The sequence below is a fragment of the Lynx rufus genome, unplaced genomic scaffold (assembly GCF_022079265.1).
Source record: "Lynx rufus isolate CCGP_SWC_20201006 ecotype Redwood Valley unplaced genomic scaffold, mLynRuf1.p SCAF_7, whole genome shotgun sequence".
NCBI classification, from domain to species: Eukaryota; Metazoa; Chordata; class Mammalia; order Carnivora; family Felidae; genus Lynx; species Lynx rufus.
The window spans coordinates 116,512,580-116,540,191 of NW_025814889.1; the positions used below are offsets into that span (position 1 = coordinate 116,512,580).

The 27,612-nt window shown below is 38.0% G+C and overlaps 2 protein-coding genes across 5 annotated transcripts in view; one reads left to right on the forward strand and one right to left on the reverse strand.

Moving 5' to 3' along the window:
* FGD6 (FYVE, RhoGEF and PH domain containing 6) overlaps positions 1-17,806 on the reverse strand; it is a 114,190-nt gene extending 96,384 nt beyond the window's left edge. Inside the window, exons 1-2 of the mRNA XM_047066232.1 lie at positions 17,791-17,806; positions 9,996-12,396 (exon numbers count right to left, since the gene is read on the reverse strand). Coding sequence (XP_046922188.1) covers positions 9,996-12,396; positions 17,791-17,806 — 2,417 coding nt within the window. The remainder of the gene's footprint in view (positions 1-9,995; positions 12,397-17,790) is intronic.
* A 547-nt stretch (positions 17,807-18,353) lies between these two features.
* The window catches only part of VEZT (vezatin, adherens junctions transmembrane protein), a 65,107-nt gene continuing 55,848 nt past the window's right edge, over positions 18,354-27,612 (forward strand). For all 4 annotated transcript variants that reach the window (XM_047066142.1, XM_047066143.1, XM_047066144.1 and 1 more), the window contains exon 1: positions 18,354-18,465. In XM_047066142.1, the coding sequence (XP_046922098.1) occupies positions 18,430-18,465 (36 nt within the window). In that variant the 5' untranslated portion in view covers positions 18,354-18,429. The remainder of the gene's footprint in view (positions 18,466-27,612) is intronic.

The following is a 27,612-nucleotide window of genomic DNA, read 5'->3' on the forward strand; positions in this document are numbered from 1 at the left end:
TCACTATGTTTACATGGGAATCAGATGCCTTTTAAATCAACTGTCATTAGGTAGGAGTCTTTGGGAATCAGAGTCATGGAAAACTGGCAGATCGAGGCCAACAGGATTTCAGCAGGCTCCTATAACAAAAGCCTTCAGAGCATGGCACTCCACTATCCCCTCTTCATCCTGTGTTAGCACAAAACATTTGAAGAGGAGAGGCAGGAAACAAGTGATATAGGGCAGTAAAACATGTATCCACATCTGTAGACTAAAAAATCCATACTTACATGCTCTTTGGTAATGATACATCCTCACAACAGAGCCAATTGGGGAGTTATTTCTGGATAGATTAATTAATTTGGATTGAGAGAAAAAACTACAAATATATCAGAAGTCTGAATTATCAGAAGTCCTATAATTCAGTTTGAGTTCTTTCATATACATGTATCTACTTTTCATACCCAAGTATAGGTCTTACTTACCAGGCTTGCTTTGGAGAAGCCGTAATTAGCACTGTAATTATTTTACATGAGACAGTGTTAAAATGCCCAGCAGGGTGTACACACAAAAGGAATTTAAATATGTTTTCTACATGACTTTCAGCATTTATTTGCTTAAAATAAGCCTAGCTAAATTCAGTTGAGCCTAGGCAGAATGAATACAAGATGCCAAATTACAAAGTCACAGAGGCATCATGATCAGTGTCACCTTGGAGGTATATTCCACAAGCCTCTTGGTAGATGAAGACAGTGACTGTGACCTATGTCAGCAGCCCCAGAAATGATGCTAGCAGTGCTCATCTAAGATTTTCTCTCAATCTATAGCCCAACTGAATGTGCTCCCTGTCCAGTTTCCAGGTCTTGTCCTCTCATAATTCACAAGATTGCAGAAATCCTATCTCCTCCAATATTCAACCAGAGAGTATATCACCTGCATCTTTGGGGGGGAAAAAAACCCCTACCATTCATTTAAATCTGTTTTTTTTCATTATGATAATAAGGATATATTATTATAAAAGGTATTTTAGCCTTACAAAATTATTTACTTTGGGGATCCATAAATAGTAATTAACTATTAAACTACAGTGTTTTAGAGGTCAGAAAGTATTTGACAAAGAATGAAATCAGGAATAGTGATAATAGCTAAAAAAGTAACTTTCACGTAAATTAGTGGGAAAATATGAGACATGCATAGTCCTCCCAGTGTCATTAATTTCCCCATAAAATGGTACTAAATGACAGAAACCCATTTTAACACCACTACCTTGACTAAATGCAAATATGGCATGAATAATTCAGTTTCCAAACACTGCAACATCAATTTCCTAACCACAAAAACTTTCCAACCAATGAGCTCTTCTAGCATGAAAAATCTGGAGCCTCTGAAAATGCTCAGTGATGTCTATACATATCACTGCAGGTGTCCTTGTGTTTTCCTTCTAGACACTGAACAAATTTGGGACAGAAATACTTTGTCCATCAAGGTTTCCTGGAGAGAAGATTCACAGACCTCTACCAATATCAAACATAAAAAGAAAAAAAAAAGGCAAAACCAATGCCTCACAGCACAGAACAATATGAACATATCCTGATTTAAAATCAGTATGTCTCAGGAACTTGGTTCCATATTGAGTTCACCTACACAATACCTGCGTGCCCTTGGGCAAGTTACTTAAAACTCATTAAGTCTTAGTTTCCTCATCTGTAAAAGAAGATAATATCTGCCTTATAGGATAGAAGGGACTATGAGAGAGCTCCTAGCATGATGCTTGGCATAGCAGAAATACTGAGTAAATAGTAACTATTACTATTTAGTATAGAGTCTGTGCTATTTGATGTTAAGATCGTTTCTTATCCTTGATATTACCTGGTTGATAGACTTTTGGTGAGGTGGGCAAAAAACTGGATTGATGGGGAGTCAGATAGTGGAGGGAAGAAAGTTTTGTTAACATATATTAGTAGCACAGATATTTGTTGGCTAAAAAGTTTCTGCTTAGTTTGAGCCCTTATCTCTCTGAAATCACCTGAAATCATCTTACAAACACGAGCCATATAATCCTGTGTTCATAAGCTGTGTGCAGCCCTCCTTCCTAATAGGGATAACAATATCTGTCATAACTGAAGAAAATAGGCAATGTCACAAGCAAACCTAAACCTTTTTTCAACAACTAAGATCACTTGAGTTTTCTAAATCTTGCTGACTTTCACTGCAATGGTTCCACAACAGCATTAGAAGGGGCAATGTGGTATTCTGAAGCAGCAGACTCACTGGAGTCTTGGTTTTGCAATTTCCCATCTCTGTGGCGTGGAAAAAGTCAGCATGTCTTGCTGGGCTTGGCTTCATCAGTGAATGAGGAGACTGCACTGGATGATTTGTAATGACTCTATTAGTTCTAAAATTTACATTTAACCTAGAACCATTAAAAGACATATATGACTTTCCAAATTTCTCAAAATACCCAAAAGGTCCCCACTTAAGTTTCCTCACCCAAACGTGATACCAAATAAATCATATCTGGACTCATGAATGAGCTCATTATTCATCCCTCCCTCCCACCCCAAGTACTTCCCACAACCTAAAAGGGCAGTAGTGAGGAACTGTGCTTTTCCCTCATGTTTCCAACAGTGGAACTATGCAAAGAAAATTTAAGAAATGAAACAGCTACTCATTTAAATTGAAATATCTGTTTACTTGTGACTGCAGATACATCTAAAGACCAAGAGAAAAGACAGAAAAAAAGTCACCAATTATTCCTTCTGTATACATTACACCAACTTTCCTGGACTTGAAATTACAATTGCCAAACAGTTCAAATCGGAACTACTTTTCAGATGAAGAAAGAAAAAAGAACGAGCTATTCTAAATTTATCAAAAACCAAATCTATTCTTTAATTCCTAATGTTTCAGATGATACTAACATATGCCAAAGTATATCAACTTGTCAAAAATATGTTACCAAGAAACTGACTTCAAAAAAATATATGATCTAAGTAAAACAAAGTTTTCTATGGAATCCACGGGAGCTCAAGAATAAGCAGTTACACCATTTCAAACAGAAAAAGGCTAAATGTGTTTGTTTTCCTTTTTATTTTTATCCAAACATTCAGGGGGAACTGATTTTCTTTGTTCAGTGTTTATTATTTCACCTTTCCTGAAGCAGAAACCAAAATACTTTGATAAATGGGAGAGTCTGGTAAACAGACACTTGGACATTAGGGCTCAGAATCACGAATCTCATTGTATTTTAATTGTCCATTTTTCCTGAAGTCACCATCACCGTGATTCGATTTCTTCTTGTATAAAAGGGTAGGATAACACCAAATACAACCTTACTCCAATGCACACTTATATGGAACCAAAATGGCTCTATAATACATGCAAACAAGAAGGGCTGAGAAATGCAGAAGACAGCTGTTCTTCCTGGAAATACTATCATCACACTTTACTCCACTGATAGTCTATTTGGTCAACCCAATTTTTATAATTCCAAAGATAGATTATCTCTGTCTGACGTCAAAACTACTTGCAAATACTTTTTTTTTTTTTTAACCTTCAGAGATCCACAAACACGATTACCAGACTCAGACTAATCCAAAGTAGTTTTTCTATACCACCCAGAGGAAACTAGGCAGTGCAGTTCTTGAACTTAACTCAGAATTTAATAAAAAAAAAATCTACTTTGTAGCTTCCTACACCCAAATGTGCTACAATTCAAACTGCTCTTTGAGTTGTGGCACACTTTGCTACACTTCGCTACTAATATAGTTTCAAAAAAGTATTAAAATAAATAGGCTCATATAAACACGTCTACTTTTTTAATAAAGGGCTTGCCCTAAATACCAAATTAATCTATGTAATTCCAGGAAAAGATGATGCATTTAAAAGAAATGTCTGGAAGAACACAGAAAGCTTACAAAAGTAATATACAAAGCACAGGCATTACTTACGAATACCTGAAATATGAATACACTCATCACCCTACAAAAGAACATGAGCCTAGATTTGGAATTCCCCTGAACCACCTGGAGGAATGTTGAGCCAAAGTTCATCTTCTCCACTTCTTCATCCTGTTCCTTCCTAATAAGTTCCTCAACACACTACCTTTTACACCTCCTTGAATGTAACAGCATTTAAGTTACAAAAATCTTATTTTATCGTTCTGTTTTGGTATTGCCACAATTTCATTTGCTATTAATTTCCATTGCACTTTTCACATATCAGAAGCTAAATAAGTTCTTGTGGGCTGGCTAGGAACCTAAGACCTACTCACAGTTATTTCTATTGCAAAAATGCATTAAGTTCCAAACATCCTATTAACAGGCTTAATCCATTTACAGATTGATGGATTACCAGATTATCTTTACCAATCAGGTCCTTACAGGAATTAAAAATGTTTAGGAAAACAATGAAGGCCATCCTTGTCCCCTCCCCACAGGTGTCCTTTCCCAAAAGGTTCACACTGAGAGTGTTTTTCTAGGAAATAGGTCAGAAGTCATTTTGCAAAGCAATTTCTGTCTCACTGATATAATTGATTATTAACTTTTAAAAAGCAAAATTATGATATCCTTGGCTAAATTACAAAATTTTTAGATTTTTACTATTCAAAAATTTAATAAAAATCTAGCAATGGAAAACCAATCATCTCTAAAAATAATGCCACCCACCCCCCAAATGTGCAAATATCATCTATCTCAACACAATGTATTTTCACCATGACAGGATGTATGTGTGTACACACAATCATAATTTAGGATATTTGTTCTTCTATCTCTTGACTAAAAATATGCATCCAAAAGTATAAAGTGACATTCCACCACAGAAAAGCATAATGTTTGATAAAATATCACTTATCTGTTTTGGCAAAAAATGAGACCAAAGTGACAGCGCTGGAAAAAATACTGCAATTTCACTACTTGCTAATAATTAATTTGAAAGGAAAAAAGAAAAGCTTTATTGCCAAGAAATAAAATCCAATGCTTCTAGCTGCAGTTTCAAATGCAGGGTAAGTATGTAAACAAACAGATTTGCCAAAATTGTGAGGTTATGTTTCCAACACAAGAAAGCCAAAGTTAAAGAGCCATACAAATGTTTGATATTTCCTGAGCTGATGATGCTGTAAATAACTCCCAGTAAAAGCCTTCTGTTGAGATATAGGAGTCCTAACCCTTACCCTCTAACAGTGCATAATCTTATCAGTGCTACAATAAGGTGCAAATGCTTATTAGGGCTATTAATTTATACTTTAATCATTACATTAAAATCCAACACTACCACCAGATGGTAAATGCAACCCAAGAGAGACTAGGTCTGATGATTTACAACACAGAAGCCATAACAGGATTTTAGACGATTTGTCATTTGGCGAGCTCATTAAGCCCAGTTTTGTGCTTAAAATGGGGAGAAAACAAACAAAAAACTTAATACTTTCCTTCATCAGAAATGAGGGTCTACTGATTAAGAAGAAATTATTTTGAAGTTTATTTTATTTTGAATCTTGGTGCTTGAGGAAAACCAAAAGATAAATCCAAACCTGTCAAGTGATGGGGACTTCTGGGCAAAGTTTCAAGAACAGCCATCTACATTGGCTGATTCCATTTCCTCTCTTTGAAATCCTCCTCAGTCTGCAATCTGGCTTCTTCCTCTAGAGCAACACTGACACTGTTCTTATCAAGGTTAAAAAACGACCTCCTAAATGCCAAATTCAATCTTGTCCATTTTTATAAGCCTTGGGTCTAGTCTTACCACCTTTGTGAAGTCATCTTTATCTTAATTTATTTTTTTAAGTAATCTCTACACCCAACCTGGGACTCAAACTCACAAACCTGAGATCAAGAATTGCATGCTCCTCCCCGACTGAGCCAGCCAGGTGCCCTGTGAAGTCATCTTTAACACCCTTCTTGGGGTATAACTCAGACAAAGTTTGGAATCACAAAACCATGCTGCCCTGCAATTGTCTGCTGCCTCACTGGACAGAAACTCTGGGGAGTAGGCACTCTCCTTTCACTTTTGAAGGCACAGTGCTTTACACATGGGTCAATATTGTGGAATATATAAACTGAGGGCTTGCTAGGTTACCCAGGAAAACTCAATAATCATTCATTTTCTTTGAAGTGCTTATAATAAGAATTAAACAACAGAGGAAAAAGGTAGAAAGGTTCCAGGGAAAGTTTTTCTTGGTTAGAGAGTTAAGAAATCCACTACAATTTCAAAAGGAAAATTCCCATATTGGCACACTATTATTTTGCTAATTTGTCTATAACTCTTTAATATTAACAGCCCAAATTTACAAACTTCCCTATGAAAATCAAACTTCTTAAATAATACTAATAAATAAGCACTCATTAACCTGCATGCCAGTGAGACAGAAAGGCCTGCTGCCTGCTATGTATTTGAGGATAATCATGTTTGAAATATTTCAGGCAAGAGAGCTCCTAACTATACCCAAAAGGCACCAGAATACTCCAGAGTTTCTCACAATCTGGCTCCCAACAAAACTGCTTTTGAGAACCCAGGGCAGTAAGCAAACGGTGACCCATCTGGGAACACCAAAACCTACAGTTTCTACGGCCAGGGGTATTCCCTTCACCCTCCTTTACCTTCATATTTGGCTATTCACCCTTCTTGGCTGCAGGGCTTCCCAGCACCACTCCTCACAGCAGCCAACTCCCCTCCTCCAGTTTCCTCTACTCACTCTTGCCTGAGGTCAGAAACCCAATTAGCAGAATCCTGCAGTGGAGAATGGGGAGGGAAAGAGAGGAGGGATAGGAATAGTGAGGAGAAAGGAGGGAAAGAAAATCCACTGCACTCTAAATCCCAATCACCCAGCCCTTCCCTTCTCCTTATCACTCCCAATGCCTTACAGTCTTTCTCAAAGCAAACCCAGCCCCCGATTTCCTCATTCTTTAGTCACCTCACCCTTTCCATAAACACTGCCTCTCAGACTCAGTGGATTTGCTTCTCTGACATGGGGGTGCTCAACCCCACCCTGGCCAATGCTCCTGCCTCAGCACAAAGAGAAGGTGAGAGGAAGAATTCACCCAGGACAAGGGAAGTGGAAGCCAGTACAGTAATGGTTAATATAATTTGGGTGCTAAACTGAGTCCTTTACCAATGTTTCCAAAATTGTTTCTTTGGACAATACACTCTGAGTTCCAAATTACAATTAACTTTTAGAATACAATCCTATTTGTAACTGGGGACTGTATACAATTATTTCCTGATAAATGACAAACATGTTATGAATTAGTAAATATTAAGCTGTTGGATTCATGAAACATCTGTCTTCTAAAGAAAGTGACCATAGCTTGGCAGTGTCTGTTTACTAATCCAGAATCTGGTTGATTATATATGTGGACTCTGTAAAATTAGTAAGTCTCTGTAAGCCAATCTCCTCTGAAAGAGCCAGAATCTCTTCCCTGAGGATCGAGAAACTGTTAAAGACACTTGTCTACTCTTTCCAGCAGAACGATCTTACATAGGGTTCATAATGTGTTTTTTTCTAATCATTTTAGAACTTTACTGGGTTGGACTTTAATTACTGCAAGGCAGAGGTCTCTATATTTTCAACAGCTAGATTACCAAACAGGATTTCCATTTGGATCCACTCAACTCACCTGAAATGTATGTCCCACTTCTCATTTACCTTATTTTAGGGTGTCCAGGTATCCTCCTCATGAGGGCTTGGATTTTGCTTTCTCTGTCTATTCAATGTTGTTTACAAAAGGTACAACCTCCCAGGAAAAGCTGTTAGTCTGACCCTATGACTGAAGGCTTTTGATTCAGCTGGCACATTTCAAGAGTCTCAAGCCTGGCTCCCTGCTCCAGGCCTAAACAAAAATCTCTGTGGAAAGCTAATTCAAAAGCAGAGCTCACTCACTCTTCACCAGACTGCCCTACTTGACAGCCTGTAACCTGTCCAAAGCCGCCCTCAGTTTCCTGTGGCCTTGAGAAAGAACCCTCCTTAAGAATGCCATCCAGCTGCACAGGCTGGCTGTGTACATTAACCCCTTCCAACCACGTTTCCCACCACCACCAGAGCAAAGCGCCCTGCGTAAGAAACAGCAGAAAAAGGCTGAGTTCCAGAAGTTTACAGCTGGTGTTAGCAATAATGACAGATCCTTGAGATTTAAGCCTGAGGGCCAATGGGATGGCCAAACCTCCAGTTTCAAGAAAAAAACTTCATCTTAGGTAAGGACAGTAGTATACCATAAAGAAGCCAAATTAATTTCCCTTTCTCACAGACACACTATTCACTATACAAAAGAATATTAAAAGGAGGGCAATACCAACAAAACTGTTCCATGGACAGAAGAGCAAGCATGAGAACACATTTTTTTTTTTTTAAGTTGGGATACTTAATTTCAATTCTCTGTCAAAATATTTATGCCAAGGAAAAGGCTTTTGCCTAGGTACTAACGTTCAGAGTAGACAGTTGTAAACAGAATGGAGTCAGCTATGAGAAAAGTTAGGCAAGGGAGGCTAAGTCTTTCATGGGTCAAAGGAGGAAGGACAGGGTTTATGAGTAAAGAAAAATGTTAGGAGAGCATCTGTAAGCTAAAAGAAATTAGAACAATTTTACTTGGTACACTAAGATTTTGCTTGACATTTTTATTTATTCAACTCTCCTGATAATCCTTTAAGCCCCTACTACGTGCCATATACGTTAACATTTCTACAAAAGTCCCACTGTAGATCTGAGTATTCAAAGGCTTGAGGTTTAAATACAAGAACACGAAGACTTCAAAAAGGGTCTATGTGCTTTTTGTTAAACACAAAACACTTTAAATGCAATGCAAAGGCCCCTCTTTGTGACTACAGAGAGAAAAAAGCAGCTGCAGTGGTTGTGTTGTGGGTTGGGTTTTTTTTGGTTTTTTTTTTGGCCTCTTTTTTATTCATTTTATCATCCAACCAACACCTACTCATTCCTCCTCAGCCCCTTGGTTGACCTCATGAAGGATAAAAAGGTATGACTCAAAGTCTTCTTGGAGCTTAAAACTAAAAACAGAACATCAGACATACCAATAAATAATTACACCATAAAACACACAGAGAAAGGCTGTAAGGATACCACAGCATAAAAGGGAGATCAGAATAGGAAATAAACACTTGCTACTAGGTCTGTAAAAGCTTCATGAAGCCAGTGGTTGCTGAGCTGGACCATTAAAGATGGCCAAGGTTTTAATAAGATAGATGGAGTAGGTAGGTATATCAGAGGTAGCATGTACACACACAAAACTGAGAAAGAAAGGATAGTACCTTTCCACTTCCTGCATTTTTCCTATGTCCATATGAAGTCAGCAATTAGTCCTCAACAAGCAAAATAACTAATATCAGAGAGGAAATTTTGCAAATTTAGAGGTTTTAACTGACAAGGGCACCATAGGCAAACACATGGATTTCAAACTACAGATTCCTACACCTAACAAATAAACCTCACTGAACTGGCCAATTTCCTCTCCTAGTTTCCTGCTATGACTTCTAAGTTAGTGCTTTGGAGGCCCTGCAAACTCACTCTTCTAGGTCTCTCTTGTACTATCCACACTACCACTGGGTCAAATTCTTTGAATCAGCTACTAAAATAACTCAACTACTTCAAGCTTGCATTGAAAACATCCATTCTGGGGCGCCTGGGTGGCGCAGTCGGTTAAGCGTCCGACTTCAGCCAGGTCACGATCTCGCGGTCCGGGAGTTCGAGCCCCGCGTCGGGCTCTGGGCTGATGGCTCAGAGCCTGGAGCCTGTTTCCAATTCTGTGTCTCCCTCTCTCTCTGCCCCTCCCCCGTTCATGCTCTGTCTCTCTCTGTCCCAAAAAATAAATAAACGTTGAAAAAAAAATTAAAAAAAAAAAAAGAAAACATCCATTCTGGCTATATGATAAAAGAATACTGTAGTTTGGAATAATTTAATATATGCTTAACTAAGCCACTCTCTCACCAAGTGATTTTCCCCATCTCACAGGGTTGCTGCAGGTTAATTTCAGTTAAAGCGCAGTGCCTGTCTGGCACCTAAGTGTTACCTGGAATGCCGATGTCTGGGTTCAAGTTGCAGCTGGCCATCTGAAGCTTCATATGGCTCTTCTACCTCATACACATTTGCATCGGTGTCCTCCATGCTTCTGGAATTTTGCCATTCTAACTCGGGAGTTTTCCCTACGGCCATAATAAACGGCAAGTTCTCATACTCTGGTATTTCCTCATAATGGCGTATATTTTCATACTCTGGTGCATAGCCACTTGTAATAGATTTGCAAGGTGTCTGAGATGATGACTCCCTGGAGAGCATTTGGTCATCCAAAGACTCAGATCTTGGTCCATTAGCTGCACTGGTCTGGCCCCGAGACTTTTTCCTCTTCTTCTGGGATTCTAGGCTGTAATTATCTGCAGAGTATGCTTTGATGGGCTTACTTTTCTTTTCCTCTACCAATGTGCCATGCCAATCACTTTCAATCCCTTTCCGCTCCCCACCTGAGAGGCTGCCTGTGGTTGTATCTCCAACTTGGCTATTCTTGAACCAAAATTTCTGGAAGTCACTCTTCATGAAACAGATGGACAGTTTCATGTTCAGCAACTTCTTTAAAGAGTTCTTCTTTTGAGAGTCTTTGCAAGGCTTAGTGCACCTCTCCACATCCATAGCAGATAATGATTTCGCTCTAGGCTTAGTCGTGGCAGTTGAAGGCTCACTATTTGATGATATGGTGACAGATTTTAAGGATTCTGGGTTCCCCGAAAAGGGTAAAATAGGATGAGGTAATTTCCACACTGGCTTTTCTGAAGTCTGTTTAGTCATATCAAAGGAGGACAACATACCATGGTTTTGGGCACACAAATGTCGAAGGTGATTTCTTTCTAGACCCTTCTCTGAATTGTTTTCTTCATTTGAGGGATAAGAAATTTTCTCTACCAGCTCCTCTGAGGCAGCTTTTTTAAGTACTCCTGCAGCAGGCAAGCTGTGTCTCTGAGGTTTTTTGGGGACAATTCTTGAGGAACTTTCACCTTTTATTATAGACTCTTTTTGCATTTGAGGGGCAGACGCTTCCAGGTTACAGGCAGTAGGCAAATGTTCATTGCAAGTTAATTTGAGTTGCTTAGGCAGGCTCATAGATAAAGTACTGCATCTTATAAAACTGGTCCCTTTGTCCATAGCAAGTGACATACTGGAACCATCTACTGTCTTGGTGTCAGAACTCAAATTACAATCTGTTTCTATTTTTTCAAAGGAAGATGTTTCATGACACATAACTTTCTGTGGATTGAGTAAATTTTGTCTGTCACTGTTGCAGTCCACATTCAATTCACTTTTATTTCCTGGCTTCACTTTGTCCACCTGTTCCTGGTTACACAAAACATTCTGATGAAGAACACCAATTTTACTGTTTTTCAAACCAGCTTCTAAAGGACAAGAAGGGTTACTGTCTAAATTCTCTGGTTCTTCAGTACTTTCACTAGGAACATCTATATACTTTTGGCGTAACAGACGAGCAGCCCGTGTCTTTCTGGGCTTGGGAGTTGGAAATTTGGGGGTATATGGTACTAAGTGAATTTCTAAGGGACCAAGATCTTTGACTTCTGATTTCTTACTAACTCCATCTGAAGATGGAAAAGTACTTCTTTTATCATTTTCCAGAGTTTCTTGTTCAGATGAATGAAAGCAACTATTGCTTTTTTCACTGCTATGCTGATAAGTTTCATCACTAGGAATCTGTAAGTGGCAGTGGTGATGATCAGGAACTTTTTCAAGGCTGGACAGGGAAGGTGACAGGTCTGCAAACTCAATTCTGAATTGTCTGTTGGAATTATAGCCATCAGTCATTTCTGGGCTGTCTGTGGAGCTGTGCTTCTGTAGGGAAATAAAAGGTGATGCTCGTTGTGTTAAAACATCTTTAAGCTTCTCTTCTAGGATGTTTGCCTTTAAAACTACTGCATTCTGGCTCTTGACTTTTTCAAAGTTAGAATCACATTTACTCCTTGTTTTTATAGCTGAAGAGGACTCATCAATTTTACTATTTTCTAAATTTTCATGCATTTCCAGGGGCTCTAAGATAAGCTGCTTTACACACACATGTTCTCTATTCCCAAGTTTATGGATACACTGAGAATTACAGGAGCACATTGGTAAAATATAATCGCTGCTCTGATGCCCTACATTTTTACAATTAGAGTTGTCAGCATTTTTAGGTAATTCCTGTTTATGCTCTTGCAGGTTCACAATGATTCTCCTTGATGGTGACTGCCCGATGTCTCTAACAGGTGAGCCTTTCAGAACCTTTGGTTTCGGGGCTATTGCTGGTTTGGTTTTCTTTGTTGACTGTGGAACACTAGAAATCACAATATCAGGTTTAGGCGCAACAGGAGGTGGAGCAGGCTTATTATTTGCTACCACAAGCTTTGGCTTGGGGGCCACTGGTGGCTTCTTAATCTCTAGAAAGGAAAAAATAATAATTTGATGACAAAAACAAAAAACAAAACCCAAAAGATGATAAATGATTAAATTTGATAACATTTTTACTTTTTTTGACAAAATGGTGAACTTACATCTTACTAGGCAGATTATGTTAAAGAGTCAACGTTACTCTCGAAAATTCCTTAAATTGTCCTTCAATTCCAATATACAAAGCTTTGGGTAGAGTGTACATTTCTTATCAAGTCCAAAACAGTTTTTCTTCTAACTCTAGAACAGATTACCATATCTTCAGTAGACACTAAATGAGATCATTGGCTTCTGCTTTGGGGACCCTTATAGAAGAAAAGTACTTCATTTGCTGAGTGCTAAGTGAGTGAATTTGCCTAAGTTATATGTAGATAGAACTCTTCAAGTTTGCCTCTCAGTAAGCAGTAGTATTCTTCAACTTCAATGATATACCAGAGTTATATAAATACTTTTTCTCAAGATTCTACCCCACTAGAACCCCAAAACTATCTTAAAAAGGAATACAGGAATCAAAAATTTTCCAAACTTAAAAACAAAAGTAATTCTTCTGTATTATTCGATTCATTTTAAAGTTCGATTTCTCTGTACAGAAATTGTCATTGGGAATTTTCATTATAATCCTTCCCAGAGCTTTATTTTTTAAAAAGTCATGTGTATAGGTTCTACACCACATCTAATCAATCAGAGATTCTGGGAATACAGCCTGGACACGTGTATTCTTTTAAGTTCCACATGTGAATATACTGTGTACCCTTAATTAATAATGACTACTGTAGTACATTTAAAAGATAACCACACACACACACAAAAGATGACCACAATTTCAATTGTAGCAATCCTCCCTTGACATTATATAGAAAGCACTTAATAAACACCTATTATACAATGCTAGGTTTATACAGACCTGGTCCTATCCTAAAGGTACCTAATAAAAGCCTCACTCAAAAGACCTATAAAATAAAGATATACAGAGCCCGAATATCTGTATTTTTTTTAAAGTTCTTTAGGTTTTTCCACCTAAACTATCTCTTATCACCTAGTCACATTTCCCCAAGGAGACCTAAAGTAAAAATATTTTATCTTATACTTCTTACACTGCATGTTTGTTCCTCCAACAGGATCTAATGCTTAACAAAAACTTAATTTACTAAACAAAAACCATAAATCTTTCCAAATATCTGTTGGACATTAAGTACTTGAATACACAGAGGCTTTGATACTTCATTTAGTGATGATTTTCTTTTCAACAAAGGAAATTAGTCACAACACTTGGGAAGATATGACATGAAAGTGTGGGGGGTGGGTAGAGAGAGAGGGAGAGAATAGGGTGCTCTACTTCCTTTTACCAATCATTTTCCCAAACCAAGGTCACACAATGACATATGCCCTCTCACTCAATTCCTGGTATAATGTCATAATAAAGAAGATAATAAAAAAATACTTCCAAAATAATTTAATACAAATTCCCAAAGCTACACAATTTCACTTAGCTATTTAATACACATGCTATTACTTTTAAGTAGAAAAATTGTAAAACCATTCAAAACCTAATGATAAACCTTGTTATAATAGTCTATTAAATTAAACTCTTGACCTATTAAGTCTTAAGGGAAAGTACGATTGCCCTAGGCCTCTTCCCAACCTCCCACCTTACCCAAGATAATGAAAACTGACAAACTGTCATGTTGATTTCATTTTTGTAACCATTCTTAAAACATCTTATCTTTGGGATTTTTGAAGGAATTAAAAAAAAAAAAGTCAGTTTTGCAAGATGGAAAGAGTTCTGGAGATTGGCTGCACGGCAACATGAAGGTATTTAACACTACTGAACTATACACTTAGAAATGGTAAAGATGGAAAATTTATGTGTATTTTACCACAACTAAAAAAACCAAACAAACCCAAAAAACAAAAATCCAGTCTCATCGAACTAATCTTTTACTTTCTGAATCTTATAGCCTGTCAAAAGCTTCAGGGCCATGTAACCAATCAATTTTTGCTTTTTAGTTAAATTGTTTTTTACTCTTTGGTAACAATTTCACTATTTTCTTTAAATGTGCTTTATACACATTATCAGCATATCAGCATATTATACACATATCAGCATCCAAGGGCCATAAATACCTGTTCTCCGTTAGTTTTGTAGAAATTCAAGCAAATACGTATGAGTGGTGGTTGATTCCCGACAAACACAGCATAGCATATGTACCTAACACTTTCAATGCTCACTCACTGAATTAAATAGATGACTGTGAACATTAGCTTACCACTGTTAACTATGTATTGGAGGAAGCAGATTAACATAACTCAGCTGGCTAACCTAATTCTGTGCCTTTGTGAAGATCTGGTTGCCTCAGTTTCCTTACTTGTAAATGAGGGATTTGAACAGATTTCTAAAGCCTATATGATTCTGAGATTATAACTTCTGTGATCCTTGCTTCAGGAGAATCCTTATATTCTCTAGTCCCTTATCTTTATATGATATTTCTTCAGTAGGACTTTGTCAGTCTTCACCATTAGAAGGCAAGCTCCAAGAGAGGAGGCATTTTGACATAACGCTCTATCCCCAGTCCTGAAAATAGAGCCTGGGAATAGTCAAAGCTGCCACATACATACCCTTCAATAGGTCTCAGTAACAGACAATTTCTTTAAAAAAAAAAAAATCAATATCCATTTAAATGTAGAATAATATTCTGAAAAGTTAGCAGGAATCAACTTCAGTAGGATTATTAAATGAGTTATTAATCATTAGTAAGAGCAAATATTTAAGTCACTGGTATAGCAATATCCAAAATCCTTTTAATTTATTAAATTTATTAAATTAAATTATTTATTAAACTACACTTATTTAATTTATATTATTATTATTATTATTATTATTATTATTATTATTTAGTGGCTCTATCTCAAAAGAAACACAACTCAAAAAATAACAAGTCATTATGGCCTGCTCCTATGTCACTCTTGAAATAAGTGCATGATGTTTGGAAATGAACCCAGCACCTTTGGATCTTAATACTGTAACAACATTTAGACCCAAAAGTGTAGAGCAAAGCAGCAAATCTTTTATTTACACAGCTGTTTGGCTTCAGGGAAAAATAAGGTAAGAAAGTAAAGCACTAGTACCATTTTACTATTACAAACATATGCGTCATCTGCTAGACACAGATGGCTGTGGTTCACATGTGCACACCTTCTTAGCTATTGGCCAGCCCAAAGGCAAAGCACATTAATGAGGCTGTATATGTTTTAAAAGATACAAAATATACACTGATAATCATCTCTCCCTTTTCATATACTGACTAGAATAATTCTAAAATCTCTATTACGGGCCTACTCTTTCACAGATGCAGAAAAACGAAGAAAGCTCTTCTTCAGGATACATATAACTCAGATGTTCTACATTTATCTTATTTTTAAAAAATGAAGCCAAACCATCCCAAATACATCAGATTAGATTTAATGTAAACAAACACCCCCTCCCCCAACTGCAAATAACACTCTTAATGTTTTAATTAATTTGATTATTGTACCAAAAAGCATCATAAAGAGCTTACCAAAATGATAAACACATAATTTTATAAGAATGGAAACAAAACCCCAGTTCTCTTCCATATTCTCCATTTAGACATGATAAAGAATAAAAAATCTTAACAGACAAAAAGATAATGTTCTCAGCAAGCCATGGTAAAAACCAAGTAACTCAGCTAAACACAGGAAGTGTTCTTTTAAGCACCACAAAAATGTCTGTGGATTAATTGTAAAGTTGATAAAATATAAAAGTAGCTTGCATTATTCTAGGGTAATTCAAATGAAAGAATCAAACTTCCAGACTGAGCCCTGAATCAGATTTACATACTTAAATGCTTCTGGACCTGTTCATTATAAACTGTTAGGACTAGAATTGAAAACAATACATTTAAGGTATGAATATTTTAAATGTGTTTGAAACTCCAAAGGAGGTGAGAGCTAAAATGGCTGGCAAGACTTTTAAATTTCTAAACATTTTAAATTTAAGTGGACTGGGTCAGTAATAAAAATTAAAAGGTGAGGTACAGAAATTTAAGATGAAAATAGTTCACCTCAAGTACGTAGAAAGTCTCCCCTTGGTAACGAAAAGAGTTTATAAACAACTTTCACAGTGTATGATAACATATCTCTTATACATACATGTAACATTAAATAGGAAAGATCTGCAATATGTTCAGGAATACTTCACTCCTTGCTTTCTTATCCTATTGGCTAACTTTTTACCTGGTTAGCTGTAATCTGATTACACCTAGCAATGCAACACTCCAATATATCTATGATTTAAAAATAATACAAATCAGAATATTGAGAGTGCTGTTTGACAGCTTCAAGTTGCAGAAATTTAAAACAAATGCCATGAAAAGCAAAGAAAAATTGATCATACTTAAGTGCTGATTTTAGAAGCAGCTTTGAGGGGAAGCCTAACACTATTGTACTACAAAATTCTTAATGAAGCGTATTTCTTTAAACATGGGCAAAAGCATAAAGAAAAATCCGCAATACTTAATGCATTAAGTTCTGGTTTAAAAATTAACCTATAGTCTTATAAAGTGCTTTTTTTAAAAAGCGCTTTTAACAGTAATTAGCAATTACTTTACTAATCATGTTGGAAAATAAGAACTGTCCCTTAAGACTGTTTAGAAACACAACGCCAAGAAATGCTCAAAATTCACACAAAGGTAAATTACAGGCTTTGTCATCTGGATGAAGAGAAAGGACTATGGGAGGCAGACAGAAAATAAGGCTTCGACTAACCAGGTAGAAAAAGAAAAAACCCATAAAAACTGGGCGAGGTGAGGAAAACATTGCTATCGACAATTCTACTCCTCTGCTTCTCAGGTAACAGGAAAAACCACCTGGAGAGGAGTCACAATGTCTAAACCTCCGCATCTAATAAGGGTCAGGGTTTCCAGTTGGTACTGGGTTCAAAGCGTCTCAGAGCGGTGGCTGAGTTCAACACTCCGGGAACACTGCCCTTTCCTAGAATAACTGATTTCTTAACATGGGAATCTAAACTATTTTCACACGCAAAGCCAAAGTCGCCCAAACTTTGGGACACTCGAGCAGATGTTTCCCTCTTCACATTTAGTGATTCACCTGGCGCAGAGCTCCCAATGCGGGTCTCCGTTTCAAGGGAGATCCCAAGAGAGACACGATTTCTAACCAGCCCCTCTGGTTAGGAAGGGTCGAAAATATTCGGCAGCACACGCCGTCTGCTCCGTATTTGCCACAGCCCTCGGGAAAGGCAAGGGGAACACCGTTAATCCACCCGTGAGGAGAAAGTTGCTCCAGAGCCCAAGACTAGCAGCGCTCGCTAGAAACTTTCCAGCGGCAGCGCGAGCGCCGTCACTTACCCGCGGCAGAAGTCATGATTCCCTGTGCAGCTCGCTTCCCCGTTAGCCCCCCTCAATCCATGCTCCTCTTACAGTCCATTGTTTCAAGAGTTCTCTTCAAAAAGAGAAAAGCTTCTGCCAGGGGCCGCATTCCGTCCGAAGGTCCCGCGGCGCAAGCAGAGCGCCGCACAAAGGACGCGACCGGCTCCAGGGACCCAGCGGCGCTCCCGGGCGCGAGCCGCAGGCGGCGGGCAGGCGAGCACGAGCGCCTCCCAGCAGAGCTCGGGGAGGACGGCCAGGCACGGGCACGAGCAGGGCTCACCGCGGCTTCGCCGGCGCGCGCCCCACTCCAGCTCCAGATAAAAAAAAAAAAAATCTGTACTTCAGGCGCCCCCTGCTCTTCGCAGCCGTAAAAGGCGGACAATAGCTCCAACCTCCTCCAATCAGTGGGCTCGGGCTTCCTCCCGCTCCTGCCCCTCCCACCCACACGCTCATCCTTTGCTCCAATAAGTGGCCCTGAGAGGGAGCGTGCGCTGCGAAGCATTCTGGGAATTGTAGTTTTCTGGACAGACGGGTCAGTCGGTAGCAGACGCCGTGGTGCCGCCTGTTCTCCCGCCTTCATTTCCCATCGTGCTGAGGCGGGTGGCATGGCGGAGAAGGATGACACCGGACTTTGACGAAGAGGTGGTTTTTGAGGTAAGGAGAAAATGGCGGTGGATGTGGATTGCCTTTGTTTGAGACGGACAGGGGGGAAGGCGAAGGGCCGATCCCGGGACAACGGATTGGGTGACGCTCCTGCCCGCCTGTGTCCTCGAATCTCGGCGATTTCTGGGCCTAGTGTTGGTGGCAGCCTGACAGGTGTAGCCCCAGGCACCCTTGCCGCGGCAGCCTCGGCCTCAGGCCCGCCCAGAATTCCCAGCTGGGGCTCCGTTGCTAGGCCGGTGGACAGGCGCCCCCTGCTTGTTCCTTCCCCGGGGATGGATATGCTCGCGGGCGTACTCTGCCCGAGCGGGGCGGGGTCCTATCGTGCCTTTTGGATACTCCTGAATACAACTTAGCCTCCCCCTTTTTCGTCCTCGATCTTTTGGGTCAGTATCCAGAAGTGCCTCAGGTCATCCTTCACGGTCGAGGCGTGGCCCTCGTAATGAAGGCAGCAGGTGCCCGTTTTCTAACACGTTTTAAAATCTGTGTGTGGGACCTACTGCGAGTATTGAGGACCGAGGCATATCAACATCTAGGTCTAATTCTTTTGTCCTTTGCTGTTGCGCTAGGTGTAGCCCGTTCTTCTGACTCGAGGCTCTGGGTGTGAGTGCTTTTGTGTGGGACTATTTTAAGACGTTCTCTGCCATCTTGAATGAAACACACACGCGCGCGCGCGCGCGCACACACACACACACACACACACACACACTCACACACTATGGCGAGTATTTTGTTGCCACTTATCTATCAGATGCAGGAGAAAATTCACACCCGTTATAGATATATTGCAAATATGTATGCTTTATGTTCACTCATCCAAATAGATTGTAAGAAATTTTTAAAAAGAAATGGCCTATTCCATACAGCGAGAAAGCGAGGCACTAAGTGCAGAATGATAAATGTTGAAATATGTATAAACTGTCGTTGGAGGATTGATTTGGAAACAGGAGTCTATTCTTGTGGCCTCAGAGAAGCTACACCCAGGAAATGATACCGGAGATAAATCTTGAGCTATGAATCGGATTAGACAGATCGAAAGGAGAAAATGCATTACCGGGAAAGAACTGAATATGCCAAGGTTAGGAGGTGTGAAAGTACCTGGTGTGGATTTTTTTAGGGGCATGAGTGGGAGGGTCGCTATATAAAGTGGCTTCATGTGGCTAGAATGTAGCAGTAGTGAAAGATAGGGCCATTTTATCAAAATGAGGAGTCAATTGGAGGAGCTCATTAGGGAAGACAAGTGTTTGAATTTTGGAAATGAGAAAAAATGATGGAATAATGGCTTGGACAGATAATTCTAAGGTAAAATCAAGGAAGCAGTTACAGATTGAATGTGGGAGCTGAAGGAGAGACAAAAATGTAGGTTACTCAGATTTCTAGGGTAAAGAAAACTGGGCGGATGTTATTTTTTTTTACCCTATTTTCTTAGATTTCTGAATATAATAATAATGAATGCCCAAAGAACATTTCATTATAGAAAATAAGCCACAAAATTAAAATTATCTGTTAACCTACCAGCCAAAGATGGCCCCTATTAACGTTATAGTATTGTGTTCTTACAGACTTTTTTATGCAAATGTATGTTTAATGTGTGATATTTTTTAAAGCAAAATGTATCATACGCAGAATTCTGAATGTATTTTTCACTTAAATTTATCATGAGTCTAACTATTCATTACTCTTTGAAAATATTGTTAATAACATAATATCCCTGCATGCATGTTTATCATAATATAACCATTTTCCCATTATTGGATAATTGTTTCAAAATAACCATTGTATCAACACTGATATGATTCCATCTTTAACTGAAACTCTGATTTTTCCTTAGAATAATTTCTAGAGGTGAAACTAATGGGTCAAAGGATATGACAATTTTTTAAGACTTATATAGAAAGGTTATACTAATTTATGTTTCCATTAGGAATAAGAGCATTGATTTCACCAAATCCTCAGCAACAGCCTTCTTAGTTTCTTTTAATCTTTGATAATTTGATAGGAAAAATAGCATTCCATTGTTCTAGTGTATATTCAATGCATTTATTGGAACCATTTTTATTTCTTTACTTGCCTGTTTCTTTTTGTATTTTTTTGTCCATTTTCCTATTGGATGCTAGCTTCTTAAAAATTGACTTGCATGAGTTCTTCATATGTTACTTAGACCTTGTAAGAAATTGTAGAAAATTTCTTCCAGTTTGCTATTGAATTGACTTGCCTTTTGTCATGTACATTAATCTTTTCTGTAGCATAATAGTAATGAGGAAAGTGTACAAATCATAAGTGTGTGCAGATTGATGAATTTTAACATTTTGAATACACCAATGTAAGCAGCAGCAGCCAGATCAAGAAACTGAACATCACCATCACACCAGAAGCTACCTCTTATTTCTTTTGTCAGTTCTGCCCACTTCAGATATAACCATTATTCAGACTTGGAATGACGAACTTAATTTTGTCTATTTTTATAGTTTATACACTGTGCAATTCTATTTGTATATCCCTTTTTTGGCTAACTTTTTTTCTTTCTGGTTTTGTTAGATTTATCCATATTGTCATGCGAGCATTTGTTATTTCTCCATAGTATTCCATGTGGATGTATGACAGCTTTTTAATCCATCTTACTGTTCATGGTCTTTGAGTAGCATCCAATTCGGGACTATTATGAATAGTGCTGCTTAGTATGTATGTTTTGTTGAACATATTTCTTTATTATTATTACTATTCTTATTTTAAGTTGGGGCAGAGAGAAAGGAGAGAATTCCAAGCAGGCTCCACACTGTCAGCCCATTGCAAGTCTCGAACTCCGGAACCATGAGATCATGACCTGAGCCAAGATCAAGAGTTGGATGCTCAACCAACTGAACCACCCAGGCAGCCCTTGTTGAACATATTTCTGTTGTATATATATTTAGAAATGAAATTACTGAGTCATAGGAAATGTATATGTTTACCTTTTGTAGGTACTGCCAAATATTCCAACCCAGTTATACCAGTTTATACTCCTACCAGCAGTCTATAAGAGGTCTAGTTGCTCTACATCCTCACCAACACTTGCTAATATCAGTCTGGTTTTTTTCTTAAGTATATTTATTTATTCTGAGAAAGAGAGACAGAGTGGATATGTACACTTATGCACCTGTACCTAAGAGCTGGGGAGGGGCAGAGAGTTGGAGGGGGAGAATCCCAGGCAGGGTCTGTGCTGTTAATTTGCATTTTCCTAATAAGGAAGTTGAGAGTCTTTTTATATGTTTATGACCCCACCCATTGTTTATCTACTTTTGAAAAGCCAATTCAAGTTTTTTTGCATATTTTTCAATTGGGTTATCTCTTTTACTGATTTAAAGGAGTTCTTTACATATACCTGATACAAGTCCTTTGTTGGATATATGTACCTCAGATATCTTATCTCAGGATATTTGTAGCACTCTCTTAATTGTGCCTTTCAGTGAACAGAAGCTCTTAACTTTCTTATAATCCAATTAAACCTTCTTTTGTAGTTAGTACTTTTAAAGAAATATTTGCCTACTTTAAGGTTACAAATGTATTTTCTCTCAAAGCTTTATTTTACCTTTTGCATTTAGATCTGTCATCCACGTGGAACTGATTTTTGTATGGTATCAAGTAAAGGTCAACATAATTTGTTTTTCAAATAGATGTCTGGTTAACCTGGCATTTACTCAACTGACCATTCTTCCACTGAACTACCATGTTGCCTTTGTAATAAATTAGGAAACCTTGTATGTGTGGCTCTATTTCTGGATGCTCTGTTTTCCATTGGCCAATTTGACCATTCTTATGCCAATAACATTATTTTAACCACTATAACTTTATAAAAAATGTCTGATCGGATAAACCTTTCAGCTTTATTTTCCTTCAAGGTTGCTTTGGCTATTTTTGGTCCTTTGCATTTCCAAGTAAATTTTAGAATCAGCTGGTCAATTTCAGTTAAGAAAAAAAAAAAGGCTGAGATTCTGATTGGGATTGCTTTGAATCTATTGATTCATTCAACAGATTCAATTGATTTGGAGAGACTTGACATCTTTACAATACTAAATCTTCCAATTTGTGAACATTTTTACTCTCACCTTCTAAATGAGGCAGTTTCTCATCTCTGTGTTCTAGAACTGATTTTACAAACAGGGAATATAGGGGAGAAAAATTATTTTCCCTCTACCCTTCTACTTCTTGGCTGAGAACCCTGTATTAAAAGATACATTAACAGAGAAAAACAAACAAGTTTATTAACATGTATACCTCATTTGTTCATGGGATATACTGTGAAAAACCAGAGCTAGACAATATTTAAAGCAGTAAAAACAGATTTTAACCCTAGCTATCACAATAGGTGAAAAGAGACCTCAGTGAGAACCAGACTTAGTTGCAAATATAGCCTGGGCAAGAGGGAATTTAATTACTAAGAGGAAACACTGGGGTAAGAGGGGTTTTGGGGAGCCTGGGTGGCTCAGTCAGTGAAGCGTCCGACTTCAACTCAGATCATGATCTCGCTGCTTGTGGGTGCGAGCCCCTCATCGGGCTGTGTGCTGACAGCTCTGACAGCTTGGAGCCTGGAGCCTGCTTCGAATTCTGTCTCCCCCCTCCCCTGCCACTCACATTCTGTCTCTCTCTCTCTCTCTCAAAAATACATAAACATTAAAAAAAAAAAAAAAAAGAAGAAGAGTGGTTTTGGCTAAACTGATCTAATAGAAGAATTCTTGCTAAAGACAGGGGTGGGGTGGGTGGGGGTTGGACATCAACCTGGGTGGGTGATAGAAAATGAGGAACCCAGTATCTATCAAGGTTGTTATGCTCATGAAGCTGAGAACACATGATCACGATCATAAGCAACAACGTAAGAGTCAGGAAACCATCACATCTGCCTCTCGATAACCCACAAAGCTGGTACAGTGGTACTGGAACTCAGAATCTATCCACTGTCTCTACCGCAACTGCCTCTGCATTACCAGAAAGCTGGTAACACATATTGGAACAAAGGAAAGAAGGAAGGAGGAAGAGAGAAAGAAAAGCCCACTTATATCTAGAATCCTAGCTGCAAGATAATTTGAGAAATCTTACATTTAGCTTTCCTGTCTCTTAAACCTCTCCTACCCTAAGAAAATTTGACTGGATATTTTTGGTGTATTTGTTTTAACACTGTTGTTTTAATGATTTTTAGAGTCAGAAGTCAAACGCATTTATGTCTTAAGACTTACTCAGGGGGCGCCTGGGTGGCTCAGTCGGTTGAGCAACTGACTTCGGCTTAGGTCATGATCTCACGGTTTGTGAGTTCGAGCCCCGCGTCAGGCTCTGTGCTGACAGCTCAGAGCCTGGAGCCTGCTTCTGATTCTGTGTCTCCCTTTCTCTCTGCCCCTCCCCCACTCATGCTCTGTCTCTCTCGGTCTCAGAAATAAACATTAAAAAAAATTTAAAAAAAAAGACTCAGAATGTCATATGCTACATTAAAATTAAAATTTTAGGGGTGCCTGGGTGGCGCAGTCGGTTAAGCGTCCGACTTCAGCCAGGTCACGATCTCGCAGTCCGTGAGTTCGAGCCCCGCCTCGGGCTCTGGGCTGATGGCTCAGAGCCTGGAGCCTGTTTCTGATTCTGTGTCTCCCTCTCTCTCTGCCCCTCCCCCGTTCATGCTCTGTCTCTCTCTGTCCCAAAAATAAATAAACGTTGAAAAAAAAATTAAAATTTTAAATTTTAAGTCAAGCAGAGTTTTGGAAAGTACTCCCAACTATATCCTTTCCCTACTTAACACTCTTTTTTAAGTGCCTTGATTTAATATCAATTTCCTGGAGTATTAGTAACTCTACTATCTTTTCTTATAATATTGACCCAGAGGTCATCTTTGAGTGCTGCTACTTTGGGAGGACCAAGGCTACACTGAAAGATGATGTAGTAGAGAATTAAGACAGAAAAGAAAGAGTGAGATTCCCAGGTCCAGGTCCCAGTCCTTGCCCCAGAATCTGACCTTCTTTTTATCAGTACTAGACTCCAAATATACCTTCAAAGTTAATTCCGTTATCTTGGAACCTAACAACCCCAAGAGGCTCCAGTGGAAAGGAGTGGAAAGCATAACCTCAGACTTGGACCTCTCAGGCAGAACAACAGCAGGACAAAGTTTCAAAAATGATGAACAGCATGTCTAACATGGGTACTCTGCAAAATAAATACTGAAATGCCAATATCATCATTTTACTCTGTAATTGTTATCTGTAAGATCTTTTGAGAGTATGTAGCCTCTATTGGCCTTAGGCAGGTGTTATAAAGTTCTGATGTTGCTCTTTTGTAGCTTTCAGATTTTTTCATTATAAATTAATTGTAGAACTTTGAGCCATTCATCCTTTTTTGAATCCTTCCATGCCCAGAGGAAAGAGTACCTGAAAATAAGAAGTTTTTATCTGAAGGACAAATATTTCTACCTCTTTGCATTATTTGTAGTGTATCTAAACCATTTCTTTGTAACTACACTATAGGGACAAAGTTGTCCTCAAGGGACTCTTTACTCTTTCATATCTGTCCACAATAACCCTATTTTGGTGGCTGAATTCTTTGGTTTTTGTTGAAATTCATTCTCTTTTCCTTTGTTCATGACTGGAAAAGCTATTTTTTGCACCTCTTATCTCTATCTCTTTCCCTCCTACGTACTTCTCAGTAAATTATTAAATGTTAACTCTTTGTTGCCATTATGTTCAGGTGTACCCCTCCCCCTCCCCACACTAAGATAAATGTGAGATGGCTCTCATCCAATCTCTCACACGTAAAAGTCAGTTTAAAAAATCCTTCCTTACTTGAGAGATTCTCCTTTCTTTATGTTATTTTTATATATTTTAATTTTAAAAATTTTAATTCCAGTATCCTTTCTATATTTGAAGGTTAAATATTATTTGTAGATTCTTTCTATTTGCATTATTGATTTGACTAATGGAAGAAAATTGTTTTTTGTCTGTGAATGTATATATTGACAGTATTTGGTATTTTGATAATGGAATTGCTGTCTGGAATAATTATAAAATTTAAGGTATTGTTGTGTCATCTCATTTTCACATAAAATTCATCTTCAGTTTTCTGCGGTACATAAAATTCCACAATTGTATAAAATACTCTACTTCTAAATAGTAGCTGAGCTTGGAAGCATAGCAAAACTCATGCTTTTATCACTATCTGAAATTGAAAGAATACTTATTAATGAGTTGTTAAATTAGAACCCTATTGACATAAAAGATTAATCATTAAGGCCAAAGCTAGTTTATTACCAGATGTGCAATAATAAATTTGTTTAACACAAGTTATAAAAATTATTCTTGGGGAACAAGTCTTTGCTTTTTTCTGTCTGGGTGATATTCCTTCCATTTTGGCTTCACATATCCGCAGATCTCTAATGAGGATTTTAACATTTAAAAAAGTAAAATAAAACCAATGAAACAACAGATTTGGGGCAAAAAAAAAAAAAAGAGTTTAACATTAAAAAAATTTAAAAAAATTTTTTAATGTTTATTTTTGAGAGAGAAGTGGGGGAGGGGCAGTTGAAAGAGGCAGAGAGAGAATTCCAGGCAGGCCCTACCTACACTGTCAGCACAGAGCCTGACATAGGGCTTGAATGTACAAACTGAAATCATGACCTGAGCTGAAACCTAGTCCGATACTTAACTGACTGAACCACCTGGGTGCCCCAGTGCTTAAATTATTTTTATGGTTGTCTTGGTATTTTTACACAGTTCTATTAAAGGCTTTCTTTTTTTTAAAGTTTATTTATTTTATTCTCTACACCCAGGATGGGGCTTGAACTCATAAGGTTGAGTAAATAAGAGTCAAGCCCTTAGAGTTCTCCATTAATTAGGAAATACAGGAAGAGATTCGGCTCATTTCCAGTCCATTTTTAGATCAGGAACTCTTACTCAATTTTAGTTTTCTTGGTTCTGTACCAGTGTTTCTGTAGTTCCCAAAGTTGGGATTTTGTTGATTAATCCACACCATTAATTTCATGTCTCTTTAACAACTTTATTGAAGTGGATTTTCTACTTCTATATATATCTTGCCCTATCCTTTTAGTTTCACTCTTCCTTACAGATTCTCCCTTTCTGATGAAAGTGCATAATACATCATTTTGAGAGAAAAATCTCTCCTTTCTCTCTTAAGGGAACCACAAATTATTTTTCTACTCTTTTTATTATCATTTGGGATAAGGAAAAAAGACAATAAGGTTGGATGTGATCTAATAATATCCAGACCTCATTCTAATGTTTATCGCATGCTCTTCTCACAACATGTTGCCTGTGTGTTTGACTTGGTTCTAATTTTTTTTTAAGTAGTTAAAAATGAGTTTTACTTCCTCACCTTGCTTCTGCCCTTCATCCAATAAATGCCCATTATATGCCAGTTCATTAATCAGATACTAAATGATATTAAGGGTAGCATCAGAACTAGGGAGCACTCAATCCACCATTGCTACCTTCCTTTCTCTTAGTTAAGACCAAGTCATTGTCGTTCTTTATATTTAATCAGTTGAGTGTATAAGCTGTGCAAGTCAGTTTTCTCCCTTTGCATCTCTTCAAGCTTTTTTTTTTTTTTTGATGGATTTTGTTTTGTACTATATACAATCGTACTTAAGTACATTTGTGCTATTGTATGGAAAAAATGTGAAGTCACTCTTTTTAAAACTTTTTGTTGTGTATAACACTTCATATGATTAATTGGATAAGATTGATTTTGATTGGAAAATCTTAGAAGCCTGCAGCCAGGAAAATTTATGAATATAAGTCTTACCTGCTGCTAGTTTACAAAAAATTTTTAAGTAAACATAATTATTAAGTAATATCCTTTAAAGGCGTTTAAAAACCCCTACTCCTTCTATTACTTCTGCAGTTACTGAGTGGTAGTGAAGGAATTATGTTGAGGTTTTTTTCAGAGAGCTGCTTCTGATTGGAAAATGCTTAGTAATGATGAAGACACACCCTCCAGTTCAGTGGCCATTTTGTAGTGTGGTTCTTCTGGAGAAACAAGTGGGAACCATCAAAGAAAGAAGTGTATGGATCAGAAGAATATGGGCAAAAGGCAATAAATTTTTCATCTAGGTCAATTGGAGAAATTATAACTATGCTGTCCGTGAGTAGTTTAATTAGTAAGACCAATTTTTCTGGA